At 40.4% G+C, this 20,401-nt stretch overlaps 1 protein-coding gene across 3 annotated transcripts in view; it reads right to left on the reverse strand.

The window, feature by feature from the left end:
* Positions 1–2,848: 2,848 nt before the first annotated feature.
* Positions 2,849–20,401, reverse strand: part of VIT (vitrin) — a 63,650-nt gene continuing 46,097 nt past the window's right edge. For 2 of the 3 annotated variants that reach the window (XM_048484474.1, XM_048484458.1), the window contains 6 exons: positions 19,490–19,552; positions 14,470–14,617; positions 10,664–10,767; positions 9,358–9,584; positions 5,612–6,125; positions 2,849–4,928 (listed from right to left, as the gene is read on the reverse strand). In XM_048484474.1, coding sequence (XP_048340431.1) covers positions 4,750–4,928; positions 5,612–6,125; positions 9,358–9,584; positions 10,664–10,767; positions 14,470–14,617; positions 19,490–19,552 — 1,235 coding nt within the window. In that variant the 3' untranslated portion in view covers positions 2,849–4,749. The remainder of the gene's footprint in view (positions 4,929–5,611; positions 6,126–9,357; positions 9,585–10,663; positions 10,768–14,469; positions 14,618–19,489; positions 19,553–20,401) is intronic. The other variant, XM_048484466.1, reaches the window with a different exon arrangement.

The raw sequence follows: 20,401 nt of genomic DNA on the forward strand, positions 1-20,401 counted from the left end.
TGATCCTGATTATGAATTCACGTGGTTACTATGGAAACTAGAAAATTCCAGGCTGTTTAGAAAGGGGCAAATAATATATACAGATCATTCCATTTTTTGGAATTGACCATGATGCTTTGTATGGCTTTCCCTTTAATGCCTTGGGGATATATGAAGTCCAAAAGGGCTTTTTTCAAACTGACAGGATAGAGAGAAATTGCTGCAGGCCCTCAACCCATTTTGTTTTCATTTTTAGTATATATCAAACCTACAAACCCTACCACGTATTTTGCCTTTGGGGGTACTTAAAATACCTTTAGTATCTTCAGCACTGTGTCTAAGTTTCTTCTTAGATAAACGTAACTACGGTGATCCTTGTAATCTCGCTTCATATATGCACGTCCCATTACTTTGGTGTGTGTATGATCACTAGGAAGCCTGTCTGTTGAAAATCATTGCAGTTGAGCTGAGACCAGGATATTTGAAAGTTCTGTCTGACCCTTTTGTTAATACTTAATGGTGCCGCCATCCATGTGAATCAGGTCACAGTCCTAAAATACACAATATTTAATGTATAGAAAAGATTTCATTGTAGTGTGCATCTCTGTGAAGAAATAGTACCACCAAAAGCTCTTCTCTAATGCCTCTTTTTTTCTCCTTCACTGATGAAGTTTTTGCTCAACTTTCTGTGGGAAATGCAATAACTTAACAAACATGTTCAAAAGCACTTTCAGTTCCATTTGCTTTAGGGTAATCAACCTGTGAACCCACCACCAGTGAACATTATAAATATTATCAAGCCCGTGCGAGAAACTTGGGGCAGAAGCAGCCCTGCTCCCTCAGAACTGAACACTGTGTCTCGCTCTATTCTGTGATTCGCAGGGGAAGGGAGCTTCCATGGAAAGCTTGTTCTGCACCTCCAGAGGTCTTGGCCTTCTGGTGTGTACAGGTGCTGGGTGAGAGCATTAGTTGTAGGGTGGAAGCCCATTCCTGCTGAGGCTAAACACAAGTTTGCTCAGGTATTTTCTTAAGCTGCTGTGAAGGCTTGCCCAGAAGAATGGTGGAATCTAAATCTCTCAGATAAACAAGCCTTGAGAATGTCATTCTGCATACCGGTAACTGCTGCATAATTGCTGTTTCCTAGTTAAAAGAATAAACCTAGTGATGACTAGTCAAAGCATGATGCTGGGATTCATGATTTGCATGCAGAAGCTCCTTGATGCCATCACTGGCATCTCTGTAAAAGAGGATTTCCATTAGTATGGAAGAACTTTTCCTGAGCACCTAGACCAGTGATGGCGAACCTTTTCAAGACCGAGTGCCCAAATTGCAACCTAAAACCCATTTATTTATCGCAAAGTGCCAACAAGGCCATTTAACCTGAATACTGAGGTTTTAGTTTAGAAAAAACAGTTGGCTTCGAGGTGTGTGTTACTCGGGAGTAAGCTGGGTGGTAGTCGGTGGCTTTGCTTTGAAACAACCGTGCAACTCTTCCAATAGGTGAATCATGAACCTAGGAGGGTTTACTCAGAAGCAAGCCCCATTGCCAGCAACCGAGCTTACTCCCAGGTCATGCTTTAGTTCTTCACATGAAAATCAGTGGGGTTTAACAGCACTTAACAGGGTTACCTACGCTGCTTCCCCAAAATTAGGTCTTAGGTTTAATGCTAATAATCGAGCCCGGAGGTCCAGCCAGCCTAGATGTGGGGGGGGGGGGAGTTTCTCTGTGTGCGTGCCCACAGAGGGGGCTCTGAGTGCCACCTTGGGCACCCGTGCCATAGGTTCGCCACCACTGACCTAGACACTGCTGTCATTCAGTGGATACTGACAATCTCTATATGAAAGATTCTGCAATACAGTCTTTGGTTCCAAAGAGGGATGCTATTGGAAAAAAGAATTGTGGCATTAGGTTTACAAGTGTTTGAAGGAAAACACAAAGACCTGATACATAGACACGCTCTTATTTTTTATTGTAAAAGGTGCAGCAATTGATAATGAAATATTATTAAAATGTTAGAAAAGGAGTGCTGCTTCCTTCTTTCAAACATACAAGTACATAAGTAAAAGAAAATAGAGATTTATAAAGTCATGTTTTGAAAATGGAGATGTACAAAAATTATGTTTTATCAACAAAACCTTTGCAAAGGTATTTTGATATGTAGCTTGAATTTTCAGACTTGTTAATGTTGTAAAAGTACAAAGAATTCATGACATGTTTTCACCCTCCTGCCCCTTCATTACATGTAATTAAATTTTTACTGGGACTCCTGATGTCCTCAAAGCTTTCCTGTCTCCAGCAACAGCTAACAATGTGCAGAAGCAACAGCATCATGACTGCAAAATACAAGGTAAGTTGTACGATGTGCCATGGTCAGGGAAGTCAACATTGTTACCATTTTCAGTGGCAGATGTATTATGTCAAGTAGTTCCTTCTTTCATCTGAGACTTTTCTAATTTTAAGACTTTACTGTCCTTTAGTCATCATAGGGATAATACCAGTATTTGAATAAAGGTTTCCAGCAAACCTGAAAAGGTCCTTTAAAAGGTAATTCAAACATCTTCACATGTTTACAGAAGATCATTTACATTGGAACATCTCCCTATGCTCCGCCACAACAACTCTGATCATGTCAACAGGGGGTTCTGCAAATCTCAGCCTACAAATGTGCAAAATCCACTTTGCACACATACTTTCTCTTTGTGGCTTCCACCTTGCAGAATGTTCTGCTCAAGGAGGTCAGGAAAACTCCCACTGTCCTGGCCTTTAACAAACTATGTGATACTGAACTATTCAAGAGGAATTTTCTGTGCGGACAGTGTCTGTGAGACTTACTTTGGACAAATGGTGGGACAGACATGTGTGGTAGCTTTGATGAAAGGATCCATAACCTGCAATTTGATAGCTGTATCCATGCATGTGTCATTATAAATACTCATGCTATGCTTTTGTTTCTTTCTGGTGGTTCCAGTTTCTAATATCCTAATGCATTGATTATTAAAACTCCCATTTTGTTGATTCTACTGACTAGGTATAATCCACCTTCAGTTCCTCTGAAAAAGATAGATTATAAACAACACATAAATAAAAAATAAAATATCGGAGCTTGTTTATCAAAAATATCGACAGCTGCTACCACTTTGGCTTTTTGTATATGGGTGAAGGAGAATTCTCACTGCACTTTGACAACATGGTGCTTAAGCAGCTTCACTGATGATTTTGGAGTTGTTTTTTCTAGGTATATGAGGCAGTTGCACCCCATCTGAGCCATCTTTAAAAGGTATTTGGGTACTTCGACTATATTACTAGCAGTGACTGAGGAAAGTCCCATTTCACATCTTTTGCAGCATATCTGCATGTGGTGTTGCAGGACAAATAGTCTGAACAAATTTCCATATTAATTGCAATCTGAAGCAAGCACCCTTCCCATCAATCACACTTCATTCTGTTTGTGGCAACTGTGAAAAATATAGGCCTTCCTTTAGTTAGAGTCTGAGGTCATAAATAAAATTCTGGTTGATGGGCTGCAGAATAAATAAAATACTGTAGTTGCACCTTCTGTGTTAGATTTGTAAATTGTTTTAAGCACAACTGTGTATAGTCTGTTGACATGTTTACAAACCGCTGCCACTGCTACCTACGGCTTGATGTTTAAGACTAGGAAGGGGTGAGTTGTCGGTCTTTTCTGGGGACCCTTCCTATGGTGCCCTGGGATGTGATATCTTTGTCCTAGAAAGGCAGGAAGCTGCCCCTTCGGCCTGTTCTTTGCGAAGGCAAGAAGAAATTAACAATATGTCTCACTGTAATTTCCTTGCTGGACTAACATGCAGAATTGCCTGTCATGTGTTTCAGCTACCATGTCAATAATCAATAGATTTCTTTGTCCAGGGCTGCTCTTGAGATATGTCTACTCTATCCATTCAGGTACACCGAGAAAATTAATATACCCGGGGGGTGGGGGTAAGTCAAGGGAAAAGTGATTTTCAGGCTGCACCGTTGACTATTTTTATTCTGGATTTAAAATGTCTCTCAATTCTTATTAATCTGTTGCTGCTCTTTAATTGCTTCCACATTGCCCACCTCTGCCAACAGGTCCCAATTAAAAGACAAGAGCTGAGCACTATAAGCAACCTTCAGATAAGTATGGGGTCTTTTCACCTTTCTTTCTACCAGAAGCGCACATGCCCCTGAGGACCTCTGAAACAGTACCTCCTGAGGTATGAGAGCTACTACATGAGCATGATAGAATCTGTACCCCAGCCAAAGCGTGCCAGCAGTTACACGCGTGCGCGTGTGTAATATTGGGATTGTGTGTTAGCATCTCTGAAGACCCAGTCTGGCAAGATGAAGTGGGACTTCTCACGGTTGCAAATGCTTTTTGTGTTCTAATCATGGGAAAGTCACCTTAAGTCTAGCCATTTGATTCCCTCTTTGTCACCAGAACATTATTATTGCACAAAGTCTCTAGCACAGCCAGAATTTCAATCACATGCATCTGGGTTATATAAACTCTGGAACTGTTCTTCCCCACCTCTATGAAATTTTGAACACTGGATTTGAATCAAATGAATTAATCTAAGGATTTTACCTGTCTTTCTATTAAATAAGATTTGAAACTTACAGAAAAGAAAGGCATTAATCTATAGTACACTTATATTTCTACTTATGGGATCAGAGTTAAAATTGGCAACTGCTAATGTCCATGGATAACATTTTGTATTACCTTGTGCGATGGTCATTGACATGGCATATAACAGAGCATTCTGTTCCACTTAGTTCCGTGGCTGTGAATTAAACTCTGTACAAATATTCTGGATGATCCTTGGAACAAATCTGTAAAGGCTGTCAAATTCATCCACAAAAAATGAATGCTGTCTATCGGGGTCAGTTGCAATGGCTTCTAGCTCATCTTGGGCAGCCCATGCAATTCCTATTGAATAGGCAATGACTCCTGAAGTGAAAAACAGAAGCATGTAATGGATTTGTTCATTAGTTCCAAACAGTATTGCATTTAAATGAATCTTCATATTCATAATATTCATAATATATGAAAGGAAAAGATGACTGGTGTCTGCTCAAAATTTGTAGGTGATCTGCTTGCCCCAAATTCAGTTGCAACAGGCAGCTTGATGATTCTGTGCTAGTTCCAGCATCTTCCCCAGTTTCTCCTGTAGGAGGCAAAAGACCGTGCATTGCAAACACAGTCTCTGCCGTCTGAATTTTGGTTAGATGTCGGTGAATTGATTTTATAAAAGTTTTTACAGACCAGTTTTAAGTATGTCCGTATGCCACCCTGAGCCCAGCTGTGGTTGGGAAGGGAGGGATATAAATTTAATAAATAAATAAAGGTGTATGCCACGTACACTATTTAGCTCCTTTGCAAAGCTTGCACTTGAGGAAGAGGCTCGCACAATTGAAGAGCAATATTTCGGGCTGATTCCGCATGGGCCAAAAACAGTGGTGTGAAAATGGTGTGAAAATGGTATAAACCCTTTTACACCTTTTAAACCCTTTTACATCATTTTCACACCGCTGTTTTTGACCCATGCGGAATGAGCCTTGGATTAATAGCTGCATCACAACACCACCGCATGTGAAGCTATTTAAATGGTGTTTATAGGGTATGATATTTACCATTGTGATGAGCAGCTGTTGCTGGCCCCCGGACATCATCGTAAGATCTCCCATCTGTAATCAGGATCATTATCTTCCTTTTGTTAGGTTTGGACTTGCTGAAGAGCTGTTCAAAGGCATAGTTGATGGCTGCTCCAGTACTGGTCCCTCCACTCCAATAATTGATTCTTTTGATAGCATTCAGGACATCCTGCTTAGTGTGGTATTTATCAAAGCTGAACTCCAGCCTCTGTTCATAGGTGTACTGCACTACACCAATGCGTGTATCTGTATCAGAAATCTCAAATTCTTTACTAATGTTGGCTGCAAACTGGAGGACGGTACGGAAGTTACCAGTGCCCACGCTGCTGGATCCATCAATGACAAACCCAATGTCTGCTGAATTTAGGCAGGTTTTACTACATACAAGGCGATCGGAGTCACAGACTCGTTTCACTAAAGGCTGCACTATTTTATGCAGGGTGAACCAGCTGGGAACATTGATTGAATAGTAGCCATTGGTTCTGCATACAGCCTGAAACAAAGGGAACAAAAAGCAGAGCGTTTTCATTATAATTTGGAAATGTGCTGTGATTGTCTGCCTGACAAATGTGTACAGTGCTGTTAAGAAACTGGCCTTGTGTGGCTGTTTCTTAGCTTTTCAAATTTTGGTTCAGGCTTTGGGCCTAGTCAGGTTACAGAAGGCTCATCTCTGGGAAATTAATGTCACATGGATTTGAAGTTTCCAGAGAGAAAAGGGATCAGATGGAGTCAGATACAAAGGCAAGTAAAATCATGGGATTGGGGGATTCAAGACTAGAAGGAGTTTCACATATATTCCAACTCATTTGCACAAGAAAACGTGGGCATGAGTAGGTTTCTTGACAGAATATGTGCTAGCTGCAGAAATATATGTTCAGGTGTCTTAGCAACATACCTGATAGACCAAACAGGATTAGACCATCTTTTGGCAGTCTAGCATAAAGCAAAGCCATTCATTCTAGTTTGGGTCTTTCCTTCAGGCCTACCTGTCCTTTTGGCTTTTGAGTGTAGATCTTGTGCAGCTGGAACTCCTGCTATTTGGGTTTTGGACTTGGAGTTCTGTCTCAGTTAAGTGTTAGTTTAGAGGAGCTGTGTGACGCATTAGGCTCTTATGGGGTTAATTTGCAAAGGTCCAGTTAGCCAGAGCGCAGCCTGATTGGCTAGGCTGTAATGGTATAGCTGGCAGCCACAAATAGGGTACACTGTCTGCTATAAAAAGCAGGAAGAAGCCTGTCAGTGAGGAGATAGGGAATTGACAGTCTTGAAAGCAGACTGAGAATCAGTGTGACAAAAAGAGATTCCCATCGCTTCCTTAGAGTCAGTCTCAGATCTTGTCTAGTGGCAGTGAGGCCAGTGAATGACATAGAGAGGAAGGCTAGATGGCCAGATTCCTCTAAGTGATCTCTGAGAGACTGAGAGGAAGGATCAGATAATACCAGAGGCTAGAGGCAGAGGTGGGATGCAGCCTATTCGCACCTATTCGGTAGAACCGGTTACTAAAATGTTCTCAGTTCGGAGAACCGGTTATTAATGATTAACTCCACTAGGGGCAAGGGGGTAATCTCTGTCCCTGGGTACAACAAATCTCGTCAAGTGACGATGCAAAATCGCCCCCAGGGCCCCCTGCGGCCCCCCTGCCCCTTCCGGCACTCCCCCCACATGTGTATGAACTGTATGAAATAATACAATATATAGTAATTCTATTTTATTTGTTCGTTGGTATAAAGGTTGGGAAAGTATTATAGGTAAAGATTTTTCCTTTTCTTTTTTCCCTTGAAATTTATATTGGAAAGAGAGGAGTTTAAACTACTCTTTTGGATTAAGGATTTTGGATCTCTCCCTCTGTTAATTTTCTTTCAAGTGGAATAGATAAAATAGTTTTAGGAATCTGAAGAGGAAGTAGAAAGTAGGGAGGGAGGGAAATATGGGAAGGAGGGAGGCAATATAGGATGTTTTAGTTGGGGGGGTTGAGAGAGATAGACAATTAGATATGTTTGTAATATGTTAACAATTGTAAACAGTTTTTGGTTTCTCTCCTTACTTATGTTATTATTTAAAATCAATCAATATAATTATATACAAAAGAAATAATACACTACTTTTTGGTATATTGCTTTTTTAATACTTTAAACAGGAATTATTTGAATCTAGAGGTGGGGCGAAGGGGAACTGCACCTGGGGCGTGCGCGCCCTGCATCCTTGCCACAGCCCTGCCCAGGAATGCCCCACCCCCGGAATGCCTGGCCACACTCCCGTCATGCCCCGCCCAGCCCCATTGGTGCTACAACACTGTTTGAATGCCACCACCATCGGAACCTGTTACTAAAATGTTTGGATCCCACCACTGGCTAGAGGCCTAAGTTGGTAGTAGACTAAAGGGAAACCTATCACACAGAGACCCTCCTAAGCCAATAAAATCCCTTTGGAGATAAGGGTGGGTGTTTAGGGAGTGTGTTCTGGACCGTGGATGGGAGATTTGCCCTTACAGAGTCACCTGTGTGTGTTCTAACGCTAAAGGCTGTACTGAAAGTCTTCTACTGAAACTTCTGTAACATCTAAGCCATATCTGCCTAAAGTGATGCTTATGTACCTCTTTGAACCATCATCCTGAGAAGAGAAGCCCTGACGGGAGTCCTGTTTAAAAGGCCTGTGTGTGTGTGTGTGTGAGTTGAGGGGAGTGCCTTAGGCCAACAAAGTCAGCTACCAAGTATCCACCCTCAGCCACTGGCTTCCCTCCCTTTTTGGGGGCTTCTGTTTTCCCTCATGGGGCGGGGGTGCTGTTACAAGCTGCCACTTCAATAACACATTAAGAAGGAACTATGAGGGTGAGTGGATATGCATGGTTACTTCACAAGCCAAAAGCACCTATGGACAGGGAAAAGGTGATAGGTGTTTGTTCATGCACTTCACTAGAACAGCATTCAAGCTGCAAAAGTGGGATTTGAATGGGGATTATTATGTACATTTGTTCAAGATTCATTACATATCTTAATGATCTCCTTGTAAATGCTTCCATGTTCTAAGGTCAGAATTCCTTCAGCCACAGATCAAGATTTTTAGTCAAATTCAGCCTGAAGGTTTCCCAGTTGAAGGTACTAAGAGCGTTTGAAGCTCCCATGAAAATGTGCTTCATAGCAGAGAGATGGTAGAAAGTATATAAAATTATCGAGGAGAGTGTTCTGGAGAAAAAAAAGTTGTTTTTTTGAAGGACAGTTCCCAAAATCCATACTGTTTCTTTACAGTATGGGCTCATTTACCAGGCTTCTAGCCACAGCTGCATACTAAGTCCTCTTAGTTGAATAGGCATTCTGTAATGGGTAACCAGTCTAAGCTATATTGCTTCTGAGAGTGAGTTCTGACTGAAGTGCATCCAGAATATTCATGTACTTTGGAGCAAAACTGTAGGGAAGAGCACACAGTATTCGGTAAACATGTTTTGACACTATGCATCTTGATTTAGGTGTTGAAGTAATTTGATTGCTTTCTCCTTGCTATTTCTCTTGGACTTTTCACACTTGTACTCTAATCAGCACACTCCAGCTACAAGTCAGAGCAGTAGCCAGTCAACCTTCCACATATATTGGACAAAGATGTCCCACTACTATATTGGGTCTCCTCAAAAAGGTGGAAGGAAAAGTTCAAATTCCACTGTTTTTCAAAGTGAATTCATTCACAGTACTAGAGCCTACATCTCATCTCTAATCAGATGTACCCAAATACCTTACCTTATCCACAAAATTTGGTTCAATAACATTCAACTTTTCATTTTCATCTGGTCCTTCAATGGTGACAAAGAAAATGTTAATGCCAGATTCCCTTGCCAGCCTTGAAGCCTCTTCCACCTTATCAGTGGGCCATCCATCTACCATCACTATGGCCACATTGGGTGCACTACCTCTGTTCCCATTGGAATCATCGAAGAAGTTTTTGTTAACAAAGGAAAGTGCTCTCCCTGTGAAAGAAATGAAAAGAACAAAGTCCAGTTCCAATTTACTTAGTAGAAGATGCATATGTGCCATCCAAAGTGGCTGCTCTCTATTAATGTATTTTGTATAATACTGGATACTGTGTGGAATGGCAGAAACTGTTACAAGGGAAGACAGTGTTGTAATAGAATTTAGAGATGTCTTCCAGGTGCCCCCTTGGCTTTTTTTTATAAAGGGTTCTTATTTTAGATATTATACAGTTCAGGCCCAGAGGTGCTAACTTCAGTAGCTCCAACACACATCTAACCAGATCTCCTAATAGTTCTTACCAGTTCCACCAGAAAAAAGATGGCTACTGATCTAAACATTAGGTCTTTATTAATCACATAATCTTTTTATACAGTCAGTACCACAGACAGGACCAAAAATTGTATCTGTATGAAGGTAAAAATAATAATGGCCAAACTGTAGTTGAATGCAATATTGTGCACATAGCCCGAGACAATGTCTGGGAATTAACACATTCATCTATATTCCAACATCTATCAAAATGTGACCCCACATAAAAGCCATGCAATACAAGTTGGTTTTCTCAAATCCAAATGCTTATGTGCCTTTTTCTAATGTCTTTCTATGTAGTCCCAAATCCTTCAAGGACTTTGCCTTGACATGTATCATCTTTGCTGAATTGGGATAAATGGTTCTTTAACCTCTTTCAGAGATTTTAGAAGGTGAAAGATGGGATGGATTATTCCATGAGAGCCTTGATATTATCTTTCATAGAATTAAGGCATTTGGTATTTAATTTCTGTTGGGAAACCCACATAGAGTCTGGCAGTATCACACTTGATGTTGATAAAAGTGCGTTTATGCTATAAAGTGAATATGAAATGTTTTTTTAAACTCAGATAAGTCATACATGCTAGTTCATGAATTTCTAGAGGAAATAATATTTTTCACTTGGGGTGGGGGGGAACAGAAATAGGTGAAAGTGACTTGTAAGAGGTTTTGACCTGAATGTGTCAAGAATATCTAGCATACCACTGTGGCTGGTCTTCTGATTCCTAAGCTGATTAGCTGTGAATGTATCATTCAAGTTACATACCAACATTGGATAATCCTCCTTTCTGTAAAATCTTCTCAATAGCGTTTTTCAGATCCTTAGCATTTGAATAGCTCTTCAAGTTAAATTCAGTAGACGGGTCATCACTATATTCAAACCAAACAAAATATAGTCTTATGTAGAGAAATTTCCCTTGTATTATCCCCAAGAAAAGACATTTAAAGGCTACATTATACATATTGTAGAATTAAGTATGATGTTAGTAGTAGAATCCAACTTCGTGTGTATTATCCACACACTTAAATGTATCCTTACTGTCAAAGTAAAGCAAAAGAATTTAGCAACAAACTAGATAAGATGGTAGAGCTATAATATGGAATCTCTCGAATCTTTTTTTTAAATAGTTGCTGGGGTGGGTGCATCACACCTAATATGAAAAACTTGCATGTACTTTTTCCATATCAATGAACAGTAGTTTTGGAAAAATAGTGTGTGGGAATATGTAAATTAATCTCATATAATTAATCTTAGCACTGTGACCTTGATCTGATTTGCCTTATGATGGCTGTTGTTAAAATAAGTGTTAAGAAAAACGAAAGATCCAACAGGGATCTTCAGCATCTCTTTTAGTTTGGTCCTCTGTCAGCACTTTCTCAGGTTCATAGTGTAATTACACAGGCAAGGCATTTGTACCTATGTTACCCAATTGTGATAAGTGAAGGTATAATCCTAGTGTAGATGATGCAGTAAAGCATTTATTTGTCTATTGAAACCAAACAAAAACGCACCATTAAAAGAAGAAAAACCAAGTTAAAATACACATATACAACAATTACAATTAAAACATGGCAAGGAGGAGGGAACATTGAGGGAATGCCAGATAAAATAGAAAAGGCTCCACCCAATTGGTGGAAGACAACAGAAATGAACATGTGTGTCTGTGGGGAGGGAGTTCCAGATTTTTGGTGCCATGATAGGTAAGACTTTTCCACATTGCCTCCAGTAAAATCTCAGAAGATAGGTTCCCAAAGCAGGGCCTCTGAAGTGTAGCTCAGCAAAGATTGGAGTAACATAGTCCCTATAACCCACTTCAGTCAACATCCTGGCTGCAGCATTCAGTTTCCAACACTTTTCAAGGCCAGCACTATAAAGAAAACATTGCAGTAATCTAATCCAGATGTGGCCAAATTATGCACAGAGTGGCTGGATTTTTTCTGCCCAAAAAGGCCACAGCTGGCTAAAGAAACTCCAGGCCACACTTGCCACCTGTTTATCCAACAGTAGGCCTGGGTCCAAGAGTATCCCTAGATGACAGACCTATTCCTTCAAGGGGAGTACAACACCATATAAAACATGTGACACCTTAAGTCCCAGGTCGGACCTTATGCTCAACAGTAACACTTCCATCTTGCCAGGATTAAGCTTCAGTTTATTAGCCTGCATTCACACCAACATTGTTTTTAGTTACTAGTTTAGGGTTTATACCGTCTCCCTGAGACTGGCAGGGATTGGTTTCATGTAGATGTTGAAAAACATAGGAGAGACTTGAGGGACCCCACAGGCCATGGAGCTGAGCAGAAACTCCCCTGAACAAGTATTGCCAACCTTCAGGTGGTATCTGGAGATCTTCCACTGTTACAACTGATCACCAGCCTACAAAAATCAGTTCCCCAGGAGAAAATGGCTGCTTTGGAAGGTGGACTCTATGGCATTATACCCCATCAAAGTCACTCTCTTACCCAAACCCCATCTTCTTCATGCTCCACTCCCAAACCTCAAGATATTTCCCAATATGGAACTGGAAACCCTATCCTGCGCTACTTTTTGAAACCCATCCTCAGTTAGGTCAGAACCATCTAAAATGGTGCTTTCCAGTAGCAACTTGGAAAGACAACACCATATAAAAAGCTGCTGAGAGGTCCAGGAGAATAAACAGTGTTGCACTCCCAGTGCAGGTCATCTATTGGAAAGATCAAGGCTGTTTCAGTACCATAGTAAGGCATGGCACAAAATTGGAAAGGTTCCAATCAATTGATTACAAAAAATTATGCTACTTATATTACAATCACAAATTACAATTACAAAGAAACAAATCTTTGGCTGATGATGCATGGCAAGGTTCCTGTAACTTCAAAGAGAATTGGTCATGGAGTCTGTCTCAGGATATGTTCAGCATTATTACCTACCACCCTGTTTGCAGCAGGGCAGACATTACCCAACAGCTGGCTTTTTGCTTGCGTCCAGGGCATGTGTAATTTTTTGCGGGTTCTCTTATCTCACATGCATGCTTTAATTTTTAATATATTTAATTTTAATTTTAAACCTTATCAATAGATTGATCTATATATTAACATTAAAAAGGCAAACTATTATAGAAAAGTCTTGAATACAGCATCTGTACACTTTGTCCAAACACCGATTGTCTTTTATGGCAGGAAGTGAGGAGAGAGTAATGGCAGTGTGCAAACAACAAAATGGCAAAAGGACAATGAACTGCCATTTGCTAAGCTCCCCAGGTTCCTGGTCGTCCGTCTCCCAAGTGTCAAGACCGATGGGTTTTTCTCAGCGTGGTCTGGAATCACTGATTGCTTGTGTATAAAACTATGAGGTTTTTAGTGTTACTATCTTTTAGTGTTACTCTTTTAGTATCAATTTTAGTGTTACTATCAATTTATCACTCTATTGATATGGTTATTTAAATTTGTTTTAAAAATCTAATGATTTAATGATATGCAGGAGTGAGGAGGTCATGGGCAATAGAAATATGGCAGCACAAGAAGTGGGAGATAGTCAGCTACGGGGGGGCAAAGGGCAAGCATGCAAACAGCGTGAGAGGGGGGAGGGGGGTAAGACTAGGCAGGCTGGCTGTGGGTGGAGGGAAAAGGTTGTGGGCAAAGCTGTTCCACTCTGTTAGCAAAGCAAAATTAAAATTGTGTTATAAGTGCACTTGCTTGCCCTGAAGAGACTGGAAAGTGAAAGCGGGGCTAGAGGAAATATGTTCATATAAGAAATCTCGCAGTGGCGGACATTTGCCTCCACCATGCAGCAAACACCTTGTGTGTAATTGGCCTTTGCTTGAGGAGTAAAACCCTCAATCTCAGACGATGGTACCCTGTTTTGTGATGATGTTCTGAGATACTATAACAGGTTGTAATAGGCTGGGAATTCTATAATCTTAATACTGAGCTTGCCTGGGTACTTATTCTCTTATCTGTATTACTTCACTACCGTATATACTTGCGCATAAGTCGAGTTTTTCAGCCATTTTTTAAGGCTGAAAAATGCCCCCCTCGACTTATACACGAATCAGTGATACCCCCCCGCAACGCCCGCCCCCCACACCACACACTTACTTTAACAAATAGAGCAGGCTTGAGAAGAGGCCTGCTGCTTGTGTTCCCTTCCAGGCTGAAACGGCTGGGTCTCCTGGGAAATGTAGTTCCCACCCTGGGGCAGAGGGGGAATGGCGATGGCGCTCTGCTCTGTGCAGGGAACCCCCTCTGCCCCAGGGAGAAGGCAGCTGCCTTCTACCTGAGGCAGAGGGGGGATGGCAGTGGCGCCCTGCTCTATGCAGGGAACCCCCTCTGCTCCAGAAGGGGTTGCCTGCTCGGTGCCCCCCCACGGCCGCCCCCCACGGCCACCCCCAGTTTTTTGTGGTAAAACTAGGTCCCTTGATTTATACTCGGGTCGACTTATACACGAGTATATACGGTAATTCCATTCAATTGAAATTAAAAAGAACGTATTTAGAAATGAATCTAGGACATTCTTACACCACAGCTGCATATATAGATATGGAGATTGTTATTATACAGTTCATATAGTTTGATAATGTATATGTTTCTTACCCATATTGAATAATGCCCATGAGAGGACCAGCTACACCAACATCCAGGGCTTGAGCTACATCTTTGAGGAACTGTTTTTGAATCTGAAAGCGGCGTTTTCCAATACTCCAGCTCCCATCTATCAAGAATGATAAATCAACCTTGCAATCTGAAAAAGTAAGACCATACACAGTATAATTATCCATGTATTTCCTGTTTTAATTCCACATATATCACACACATATCACATATTACAACTATACCAATTAATTACATACTAAATCTAAGAGCAATTATAAATGTCAGCAACAAGGCAGGTTTTAAATACCAGAAATCTAAGCATGGCTTCCAGCTTTTAAACAAAAAGGGTATTTTTCTCCCATCTATTATAATTCTGTTGATGCAGACATCTTTTGTTGAATCCACAATAATGTTCATCATTTTAGCACTCTTCTAATTTTTTGCTGTTAACTTTGATGGAGTAAGACATGAAGCTTAATTATGTTTGTCATAGGAACTACATTATCTATTAAATGTAACAATATGTACTTTGGAACAAAGGGTAGTTTATGACTTTTGGGGACCCTATAGGGTTTTCAAGGCACATAGTTAAGCCAAGATGGTTTGCTATTGCCTTCCTCTGCAAAGTCTTCCTGACTAGTCTCTGACCCCTTCTGCCCATGCAGAATAATGCACTTTCAGTCCACTTTCAATGTACTTTGAAGCTGGATTTCACTGTGTGGAATCGCAAAATCACAACAATTGTGAAAAGTGGATTGAATGTGCATTATTCTGCATGTGCGGAAGGGGCTTCTGATCCAAGTATCAACTCAGCTTAGCTTCTTAGATCTGATGAGGTTGGACTATACTATCCAATTCCACAACTCCAGCATTTATACTTTGCTCTAAATATATCTTATTCAATTTCTGAAGAATATAGTGCTATAAATAAATGTTATGAACATTCTCTTTGATATTAGTACTTGCGGCTTTAATAGGACCTCTTGTAAATATTTTCCATTTCTGCTCAGCAATTGTACAAAGGAACTGCTTTTCCTAGTTTCTAAAGAAAAATGGTTCTTTCATAGGAATTTGTGTTAGCAGCTTTTTCATTTCTTGTGCCGGACATATTCATTCAAAAGCTGTCAAATTAACTCAAAACTCCCCTTCTGCGTTTTTTCCTTTGACTCAACTGAATCAATTTTGTATTGATACTTCTTTCTCTCTAAAATCTGCCATCAAAACAAATAAATCTATTTTTATTGTCAAAACATTCTTTCATTCACAATACAATTTGTCCAAGGTTTTATTTGTACATCTGCATTAAAAAGGAAAGATTCCAAAGGTAAGTAGCTGGACACAAGTGATTTCTCAATTTATCCCAGGAAATAAGCACTCTCTCTATTAATTCACTCGTATATTTTAAGCAAGCCTTATTGGGGTTGGGGAGTGTTGGTTAATAACTATTTGAATACCAAGATAAATAACCCAAAGAAATTCTCAAATATTCTTGTTCTAGGACATATCTAGGTGTGCCTTCATCTGTATAATTTTACAGATTGGTAATATGTAGCGATATGCAGGAACATTAATTCACCATCTGGACAATTTACACAATCTACACAAGCTGGACAACTGCATGGTTCCACATCCTAAAATTGAAACTGATGCAGATCTTTCTTCCTGTAATAAAGGGCATTAGAACCAATCAACTTGAAACCACATAAACTTTTTAAAGGGTGATTCCATTCCCTAGAACAACAGAAGAGTTTAATTTGTTGGAATTTGAACACAACATGATTTAATTAAACAATATCTGTTCTTGACCTGAAATTACATTTGATAAATATGCCAATACATTTGCAAGATTTCAGCTTCAAGAGGCACTCTAGACAAGCAGTTTTAAGTATGGTAAACCTCTTCTTTAGATTGTATCATTAATAAATGCAAGTTGAGATTTCATGATTGATTCCCCACACACAGACACATGATAAACCTTTAATGTATAATGCTAGTATGTCAATTAGATGATTAACAGCTCCATCCAAAGGGGGAATGACTTTGGAACTAGCACGAGTTTGCACAGGTGTTTATGCCCACACTGACTGTGCCAGTGGGCAACTGGGAGGCAGGTGACTGGCATTCTGCCCTGCATTGATGTTCAACTGGATGCCAATGAGGTGGGACAGGCCAAGGCATTCCTGGGGAGGAGCTGATGATAGTTGACTCCCACCCAGATTTTTGGGTTGTGACCACCATGGCCATCACCCCAGACTGACGCCACCTAAAAGGGTGATGTAAGTCCATTCAGTCCCATGGAGGGCTTTTGGCCAGCTGAGGAGATTTGTTGTTGTTCCCACCTCCAAGCATTGGAGGCAGTGTGGCGGTATGGTAGTGGTACATTCATGACTGAACGTTTAACATTCTGCGAATCTTCAGTGCCTCTCACACTTTCCTCTGTATTGTGTGGTATCCTGCATTGTCCCTTTTACAACTATTTTAAATTATACATTAATTAGTTTTGGAATAAAAATCCCCTACAGTGTTCAAGCAGCAATTGCTATTTTGTAGATATGAAAGTAGTTCAAAGAATGGTAATCCATTTTGCGGATTTCAGATGTGTCTTTCCAGGTAGCTTGTTTAAAAACTTAGTTAAAGGTAAAGTTTCCCCTTCAGTCGTGTCCGACCCTGGGGTACCACTGTGAGCAGTGATTTTATAGGCAAGTCTCTTTTGTGGAGTATTTTGCCATTGCTTTCCCCGGCTACTCCACAACCAAGAAATGGATGGATGGCTGAGTTGACCATGAGCCAGCTGCCAGGATATCTGATCCACAGGGGGCTCGAACTCTTGACAGTGTGAGCGGCAGTGCAAGCACTTAACCACTACACCATGCGGCTCTTAAAAAAACTTAGTTGCAGACACTTAAATACATATGTCTCTGCTCATTTTACTTTTTGGTCTCACAGGACTCCAGACACATCCAAAGTTAAAACTAACTTCACTTTAATTTAAAGAACTATCTGATCTTTAGTAACCTGCAAATAATATCTTCAAGAGTTCACAACCTATCTTTATTTCTTTTCAAACCAGTGATAAAACAGTGATTAAGTAAAAAGGGATCAACACTTAAATAGCAATTAACGTGCATCTTCTCAGTTAGTGGTTTCTCATAACATTCATACCCAATTGGCCCATAAAAGAGGGGTGAAAATCTTTGAAACAATTGTGATAATAGGAGAGGTGTAGAATCAACATTCTGATACAGCAAAACAGTAACAAAAACATAAGATTACTGGCCCTCAGTATGAGTCGGCTTGTAGAACTACTAACATTGTTGACCTTGTTAAATGTTTCTGAACAAAGCCAGCATGTTAGTACTTCAGTGTACAAAATTGCCAAAGGTGACTTTATGTGGGAGTTCTATTGGGAGCTCTGGTTTTGTATTTGGGGGAAGGAGGTAAGCTTTCTGATACTATACCCAGTACAAATGACCCCCTGCTTAAGCTACTCCTAAATCTAAAGCAGAAAATGACAGCTACCTGTATTGCATCTGTCTTTTTTCTTGAGCAAAACTAATAGCTTCTATTTTGGGAAGGGAAGAAATTTACACAGAGGGACAAAGAAGGGGAAAGGGGCTAACCCTATCCTTCAGCATCACTAATCTGATCACAGTCAGAGCTTGGTGAGTCTGCCATTGCACTAATCATATCTCATGGACAAAAATATTATTTTAAAATGATGCCTTAGGGCAGTGATGGCGAACCTATGGCACAGGTGCCGGAGGTGACACTCGGAGCCCTCTCTGTGGGCACGCACATACAGAGTTTGTCATGTGGGGGGTGGAAAATCACACACACACACACACACACACACACACACACATCTAGGCTGGCCTGGGCCACTGAGCACAATGTGCAAGCACTGCGGTGAGCAGGGAGGACTTGGCTGGCGGGCCTAGTGCCTGTGCTCCAGGTGGCTGCTGCCCGAGGGGGGGGGGGGCGCAGAGGAGGCAGAGATGCTAGAGAGGCACAGAGTGGTGCACGCAGGACTTGCTGGAGGCTACAGCAGGCTGCCCCCTGCTCGAGCAGGTGGGGCGGAGGAAGAGGGAGCCAACCGTTTTATTCTAAAGTAAAACCTCAGCATTCAGGTTAAATTTCCGGGTTGGCACTTTACGATAAATAAGTAGGGTTTGGGCACTCGGTCTCAAAAAGGTTTGCCATCACTGCCTTAGGGAAAGTATGTAAGAAAAAGCATCTTAATTAGCCTTGCAATTGCCCTTCAAGTGTACAGGCGTTTTGGCCTGTACATGTTCCTTTTGATTTTAGGAACATTTGCAGTATTTATTAATACTATCAAAGGCCCAGAGCTGTGTATGCAGTCCATTCTGCACAGACTGCCCTCTTAATTTTTATGGAGGGAACAGATGTGTATGCTAAAAAAATATGAGAGTAAATCTGTTCCTTTCCTCAAAATGAATGAGGCACTCCTTATGAGTGGGATAGCTGGGTCAAGGTGAAATGGCAGAAGAAATGGCATTCTCAGTCTTAAGCAGAGAAAAGCCATATCCATTTTATTTGTTGGAATGGATTTCAAACATTTATCCCCTGCCCTTCCTCCAAATGACTAAGGTGGTTTCCAGCAAATACCAACATCAAAATTAGCAGTAATATAAAAAATAATTACCTATGATATTTTTATCCCATACTTCATCCAAGGAGCTCAAAGTTTGCCACTCATATATTTTAACCACACAACAATGACAGGTAGGTTAGGCTGAGGAAGAATGACTGGTCTAAGGTCACCAGTGAGCTTTAGAACTAAGATCTCCCCTATCCAATATTCAACACTTTTAACCACTACAGTCCCACTGCTTCTATATAAAACATGATTTAAAACATAACCACAATCCAATATTTTCATACTACTACCAAAAAAAACCCCAAAACCCAGAGTATACCATATGCCAGAATTAAAAACAAGGGGTTGCCTATGACATTCTGAATATAATCACATACTTAAGCAATTTTCTTATTTACATACTTGGATTTCCCTGGGAAACAGGCTCAAAAGGTTTTGGGACCAAGTCTTCTTTGGAACTGAAATCTGGAATGTTAATTAAAAATACAAAAAAAATGGATCACAAATACATCAAATAGCAAAATCTTACAAATGCAATTGTGGGGCCAGATCCGCATCTCTGGTCCTACACAGCAAGATTAGTTTTAAGAAAAACTAAGTTAGAAATAAAAGCAAGACATCTGACATTAGAAAAACAAACTGACAGTTTTACTTAGCAGAATATAGATCAGTTACAGAATGTGAACTCTCCCGAGGGAGGGACACGCCCCAATACAATGTTTAGAATGTTACAGGAGATTGCCCTCTCCTGGGTGGCTCTCGAAGGAGGCACGGCCAGTATAGGAAAACCTGAGTTTTTGTAGATGCAAAGACGTCACACAGTCCTCCCCTTTTGTTCTACGTATGATGATTCATATGTGTTCAAACTCTATTGGTCAGATCTGTCTTTGGTCACAATAAGACAACCTCTTATTCTACGTCAAACGCTACATGCTGTTAGTGCGTGCTTTCTCTCTGTGCATATACAAAGAACTGCCATAAAAGCTAGCTCACTGTCTTCAAGAAAAACCCGTTTTGCTAGGTTTCTCTCAGAGAAAGCTATCCCTAAGGCAATGCAACATTCCTTAGGCTCATAAAACTTTTCTTTTCCCAGCATGAAATGTTTCTAACAATTCCCCAGTTTGAAATGTTAAAACATGATTCTAAGACTTATACAATGATTCTAAGACAATAGAATTATAGTAAAATACAAATACATGTGAATGTGAATCACTTATCATTTATGTGTTCATTTAGCTATATAGAAAAACACTTTGTAATTTAACTAATCACATTCATTTCTAACCCAAAAACCAAAGTAATAAAATTGCATCT

The sequence above is a fragment of the Sphaerodactylus townsendi genome, linkage group LG01 (genome assembly GCF_021028975.2).
Source record: "Sphaerodactylus townsendi isolate TG3544 linkage group LG01, MPM_Stown_v2.3, whole genome shotgun sequence".
Classification (NCBI taxonomy): domain Eukaryota; kingdom Metazoa; phylum Chordata; class Lepidosauria; order Squamata; family Sphaerodactylidae; genus Sphaerodactylus; species Sphaerodactylus townsendi.